Below are 6,296 nucleotides of genomic sequence, written 5' to 3'. Positions count from 1 at the left end.
CAATTGGATCCATTGGTAAAGCGATTTACAGTACCATGGTAGATGTATATACTGTACAACACAGACAACAATAGCAGAAGGTTTCCAGGCAACATTGATTATTTAAAGAACCTGCATAACGACATTTATCGGTATGTTTTCTTCTGAAATGATGACGGAGCCAAAGATTTTGTAAAACGAGAACAACCTGAAAAGGCGATGTTTAGCTATCCTAGCTCTGCCTCTTCAAAATGAATAATTTGTGTCAGTCAAGATGGATTTGTCGCTGTGTTGTTCTTGGCCTGTGAAGACTTCTGGGGGTACTCTTAAATTAAGAGGTCATCATTTGTTTTGGCTACGTTTTTCCCTCAAATAGTGTATATTATAATAATAATAATAATAATAATAATAATAATAGTGTTTTATCTGTCTCTCACAGTGTCAGGACAGTGCAGGTTGAAAAATATGTCCCGACATAAACGCAGAGACAAAGTGCTTCAATGGCTTTTTTATTTATTTATTTAAAACGACATTAAGAAATACCATTCGGTTTACAACGATTAACACCTGGGTTACTAAGAAGTTAAAGCGCCTTTATTTCTAGTTGGCAGTTTAAAAATAAACGGCTTGTCCGGTCTCGGCGCTTCACGGTTTCCTTCTGTCCGCGCACTGCGGCCCGTCGTGAGGCGCGCGGCACCTGCAGACGTTCGGCGCGACGCATTTCCCCCCGTGGTGACACGGACGCTTACAGATAGCTGCAAACCAATAATAATAATAACAAAACAGAGCCTGATCACACTGTTACAAGATCGTTATCATTTCCCTCGGAAGCTCTGATGTACGGCTTTTTTTTTATTATTATTATTATCGAAGTCTTCTATGTTGTTCGAGCATACACATTTGCGAAATAGTATTTTCCACTATTGAAGAAGAACACGAGCACTTCTTTTTAACCACCTCTCGATAAAAGGTTTAAACTGGCTATAATTAAAGAACCAACTTTTATGTCCGACCAAAGTTATGCTGGGCAAGATTATTGCAAACTTCAAACGGATTTGCAAGATAATAGCGATGAGCTTCCTCACAGATCTTCGACGCAACGCGTCTCTGAGGAGTATTCTGCAATATGGCCCACTAATAGCTCTCCTATGGTATCATAATATTACGTCGGCCTGATTTTGTTATGGTGAACATAATCACATTTCCATCAATCACATACAGATTTCTCTTTTTGTCAGAAATCAGTCTTAAATTAGGCTAAGAAACACGTACCCTGTCATGGACTGAAAAAATAATAAAATTCATGCATAACATAAACGTGTAAAACAGAGAAATGCATAATTACTGAGAGGATTTGTGACAGAGACAGTGTACGCTCAGGTACTGTGAAAAATGGAAAATAAAAACTCAACAACCAGAAGCCATTATCAACTCTCAGAGATCCCAAACTGGGAATAACTGACTGCTACAGGTTTCTTTCCTTTTGTCTGGTATTTCCTGTGTGTGTTCAGGGAGGGAAAAGTTCTCATTCCTTTCAACCACTTGTTTTTTTGGGAGTCCACTCGCAATCGATCAGCAGACATGTCTTTAACAATGTTGCCCAGCTACAAAACGACAGGTGTACTCTTCAATGAAAACAGCATGGATTACAGTTGTAGATTTCAAACGGGATGTTTTTTTTTTTGTTCTAAAAGCAAGTGTCCACGTGCTTTAAAGAGGTCAAAAGCCTAGAAAGCAGAGACGCCCCTCCCAGCGGCCCGATTGTGAAGGCAGCCACAAAGCCCTTACCTATGTGACACGCTCCTCCAAGCCAGCCCTCTGGACAGCTGCAGATGCCAGGAGCCACACAGCTCCCTCCGTTTCTACATCCCTGAGGACAAATTGCTGAGAACAAAGGAGATTCCAGTGGTTAAAGAGCCACACAGTCTGCAGTTTAGCCACCCAGTCTTATCTGTCGTAAAATCGCCACGCTTGGGTGATGGGACGAAAGGTTCTGAGATGAAGGCCGCTTTTATTGCCCCGGCCGGGGCTCCAGCACCTCGAAAGATCCCATCCCCAAGAGGCGGCGATTCAGCCGAGATAAATCTTACCTTCTTGGCATTTCGAGCCGGTCCAGCTCGAGGGACAGAGGCACTTGGCAATCCCGTTCACGGCGATGCATTCGCCTCCGTTCCAGCAGCCCCCCTCGCATGTCACTGGAAAACAAACACACAGCCCGTGAGCTGCAGAGGCAGGCGAGAGAGGCAAAGTAAAAACCAGAGATCCGTGCTGTAAAAATCGGGAGCCCGATGGTTTTTTCAAACATTTCTTAAATTCTTGTAACATTTAAATGAAATCTTAGAAAGCTTGCATCATGAGTAGGCGTTCTTTACTTGTGTGGGAATGATGGAACACTTGAATGTTATCCGATGGATGTTCTAAGTCTAGGAAGGAAAGGAAGAAAATGTGTGTTACCTTTATGACAATATTTGCCTCCATAACCTGGTGGACACCTGCATTTTCCTGGTCGAAGACATTCTCCTCCGTTCTTACACTTAGGGTAGCAAGTAGCTGTCACACAAACACACCAAGAATATACTTTGCTTCAGCCTTTTTAATATTAAAGTTTAAAAGAACTGTAACAGTGAAAAGTGAAAATGTAAGGAAGACATTCGTGGTAAATAAATCATCTGTCTATAAGGATCTTATATGGTGCAAAATACTGGAGCAATTGAAAGTTTGCATCTTACTTCCAAAGGCAAAACAAGTAAAAGGTTGAGCAAAACACATGCATTACAAATGACACCATTCTTTTACCGTTTACATTGTTTTGGAAACTTTCTCAATTTCAATGTCTCAATTTCTCAAATCTCAATCTGACATGCACCCCAAAAACCAACAAAACATTTTTGGAATGCACGATGTCTGCATTTCTGAAAACAACGAATGCACAGAAAGATGCACAAAGTCACATCATCGACTCATTCTGGGAATAAAGAAGTGCTCAATCACCATACTGGCACTGCTCCCCTTCGTAGCCCTTGGAGCAGAAGCAGGTGTTGTTCCGTATGCAGATGCCCGCGTGCTGGCACGAGGGGTCACAGGAGGCCTTCAGATCGAACACAAAGGGGATCACCACTCCTCTCGAAGCCTCGGACCTGCCGTCGCAAACACCCAAACACAGGCAAAGAGCAGCCACAAGGAGCAGCGTCCCGGCCCCCGTCCGAGAGCTCCGACACAGAGCCATCTTCTCCACAGCGCAGGCGAGGGGCTGGCCACCAAGTGCAGCGCACTGCTGCTGCTCCTGGAAAAACCTCTGCAGCCCTTTCAGACAGGCTTCCCCCGACGGCTCCAATTGGTTACAAGCTGAACTGCTCCAGGTTTAGCCCCTTGAAACCTCAGCAGGAAAGGAGTGAGCTCAAATGAATAATGCACGGTCAGAGACCTGTAGCACGTCATGCAGCTTTTCACAACACAAATTCACGTGTGTGCGCAGCACCCACCTTAAAACACATTTGTGACAATTACTGAAATCTGAAATATTAAGACTGTTAGTGTTTTAAAGACTATGTTGTGGTTTTTAATAGGGAGTTCTTTGTCTGCTTTGGCGAGAGCTTTGTCGTAATGGGTGCCATCAGCTGCACCTGGCAGCAACAAGAGTTTGCGAGTTGGATTTAGCAAGGAAAAAATCATGTTGTGCTGGTGAGTGTCAATGGGATGTCAATGGGATGGCAAATCACGCTACTTTCAGGTTTCTTCAATAATTTACAGCTGTTATCACAGATATACATTCACGTCTGTTTGCTGTAAAACAAGGTTCTTCCCCATTATAAAACCATGCATGTTTAGAGCCCCTTAGCTGGTGCTTCAAATCACAATATGCATGTATAGTATGTGTGCATGCAAGCAATGTCTTCCTAACAGTAAACTCTCAAAAGAGTGGAGGGTGTGTGGTTTGTGTAAAACTTTTTTCTTTACTTCTGTGATTATGCTAAAAATCGGGGAATGGCAATCATGTACAGACCTACATTTTAAAAATGCAACACAAAGCAGAATCATGGAAAAGGGATGGATATGTCATGGTCAAAATGCCATTAATTTATCAGGTTTATAATTAAATAAAGGTTTATAATCCTCCTAATTGTATTCAAATTTCACTTAAAAGCAATCAAGAATAGATTCAGATTTCCATTTTAAATGCTGTATTACCCTGCAACATAGTCTAGTACTTTATGAATACCAGACACTGTGCTAACATCTGTTTCTAATCAATACCAAAGGTACTGTAGCTCATCAGACTACTTCATTAAATGAATTCATCTGTGCTAGTTTTCCAGATCACATTTATCAAATTCATTTGAAATACAGTCTCTTGATTTGTTTCTGTATCAGAATGAAAGGTGCATGTAATGACCTTTTTACTATGAATTTAGGAGAGTCTCTGAAACAGTAAATTGTATTTAAACACTAAGCTGAACAACTGTAGCAACAAAATTGGACGTTTTGTGTCAGTTATCAAGAAATGAATCTGGAAACTATGAGATGCACAAGACAACTTTCTGGCCTGACAGGTCATGTACTGTAACTGTGATGTTATCATAAAGACAATCATATTTGTGCATACCATATTTCATTTGCAGAAAACATACGTTCACACTTTTGAATGTGTCCTACATTTCTGTGGGTAAATAAAAGTACAAATTCAAATACAGTTCTAAAAATTAAATATATTAAAGTACAGAGAAAGAAAGAGAAAATGTATGTTTAGATATTACATCACAAGTTCTAAAACTTATAGTGGCCTTTCATAATGTTTAGAATCATTAGCAATTTACAGTGGCTATTCATGGGGTGGATGATAAAAGAGCCATGTGGAAAATCTCTTAACAACAATAGAGTTCATCATTCTATTATTCGACAGCTTTTTGAAATCATTTTCCAATTTCTAATGGCACAGCATGTGCATATAAATTTGAAATGCAAATGAAGGCATACATCAGGGTATTGTGACCTCAGAGTCGCTCTGGGTTCTCTGCTTTACAAGGCTGAGCAGTATGTTAATGTCATCATAGAGGAAATGTTTATTTGAACTCATAGCTCATATTTTACTTTTTTGGCCAGATGTTGCAACAAAACAGTACCAGATGTGTTTTAGGTTAACAGCTACACCCGGAAATTAAAACTATGTATCTCAGCACAAACATGATACCCATAATTCCAATTAAAGGCTTCTACAGAAGTCAATAAACATTGGTCCTATCTTGACCATAAAGATCGCAAATACAGAGAAACTACTAATGATTTACAAATAAATACAATTATTACATTGTGTTCTTTTAGTTCTATATAGCAATACAAAAATGTGTTTTTTTTTAGAGATTTAAGTACAAATCAAGTTGCGGATGAATAGAGCGACTCACACCCATTTTTTTCAAATACCCTGAACCATAAAAGCTAACCTATTCAAAACGAAAGCAAATAGTTGCAGTTTTTAAAACAGTGTTTTAAATTTCACTCTTCTGTTACATTGTCAAATACCTGAAGACTTGCAGCACTTTATTTGCTGAAACCCAGGCTGGATTATGGAAATCTACTTCCATCTATGAGGCTAACAGACCCCAGGATAACAGCAGAATATGTAGAGACCTGATTGAAATATTCAAGATGCTTAAAAGATTAAAGTCAACCTAATGGACATCAGGATGAATAGTGAAACCAGGCAAGAAGTTGGATGGAGGTGGATTTAAAACAGACCAGGAGGTTACACAGGGGTTTGGGGTTTTTTGAGGGAGTGTGGAACAAGCTACACCACCATGTTATCAAAGTCAATACCCTAGCTTCTGTCAACCAAAGTCAGAATAAGAACCTTGGATCAATTAACACAGATTACCAAATGGCCTTCTTTTGTTTGCCAACATTGTATGAAATATGTTAACATATTTCAAAATCTTCAGAAGGTTACTGCTATCACTTCCAATACTAAATATGCCCTGATTTCCTTCATCTTAAATCTTGAGGCACATACATTTGTTCCGGCTGTGGAGCCTTCTTCAATATGCCTATCACTTGTTCCTCTGCAGCCTACGCATGCTGATGCAGCTACCCACCTGGACTATATTTGTTACTATCTCTTTTGGACCAGGATTATTTTTTTAATAAACCTGCTTTCTGTACCACAGTTATCTACAGCAAGGTAGTCTCTCCCCCGCCAAGTTCAATACTCAAATGCCTTTCATCACAATAATTCTCTAAAACCTTGATTTCTGTGGGGGTGGCCGCCTGGCTGTTTTCTTGACAGCTACTCTCCGATGCATCCTGAGTTTTGCTTCAGGGTCATA

At 40.1% G+C, this 6,296-nt stretch overlaps 1 protein-coding gene across 1 annotated transcript; it reads right to left on the bottom strand.

Moving 5' to 3' along the window:
• Positions 1-624: 624 nt before the first annotated feature.
• seraf (Schwann cell-specific EGF-like repeat autocrine factor) lies at positions 625-3,277 on the bottom strand. The gene is made up of 5 exons (XM_088928604.1): positions 2,971-3,277; positions 2,434-2,529; positions 2,070-2,174; positions 1,768-1,863; positions 625-734 (listed from the first exon to the last, which is right to left on the bottom strand). The coding sequence occupies exons 1-5, from the start codon at positions 3,203-3,205 to the stop codon at positions 625-627; spliced, it is 642 nt and encodes a 213-aa protein (XP_088784730.1). The 5' UTR covers positions 3,206-3,277.
• Positions 3,278-6,296: the final 3,019 nt, after the last annotated feature.

Source organism: Atractosteus spatula, chromosome 12 (genome assembly GCF_055471065.1).
Source record: "Atractosteus spatula isolate fAtrSpa1 chromosome 12, fAtrSpa1.hap1, whole genome shotgun sequence".
In the NCBI taxonomy this organism is placed as follows: Eukaryota; Metazoa; Chordata; class Actinopteri; order Semionotiformes; family Lepisosteidae; genus Atractosteus; species Atractosteus spatula.
This window is presented reverse-complemented; position numbering and strand designations above follow the sequence as displayed.

Bases quoted from the DNA above. Each gene is read 5' to 3' on its own strand.
- seraf (XM_088928604.1), bottom strand. From the start codon at position 3,205: ATGGCTCTGTGTCGGAGCTCTCGGACGGGGGCCGGGACGCTGCTCCTT. The intron at 1,864-2,069 runs GTAAGATTTATC...CTTTGTTCTCAG, and splicing joins CGGCTCGAAATGCCAAGAAG to CAATTTGTCCTCAGGGATGT. The intron at 735-1,767 runs GTAAGGGCTTTG...ATTGGTTTGCAG, and splicing joins TGGAGGAGCGTGTCACATAG to CTATCTGTAAGCGTCCGTGT.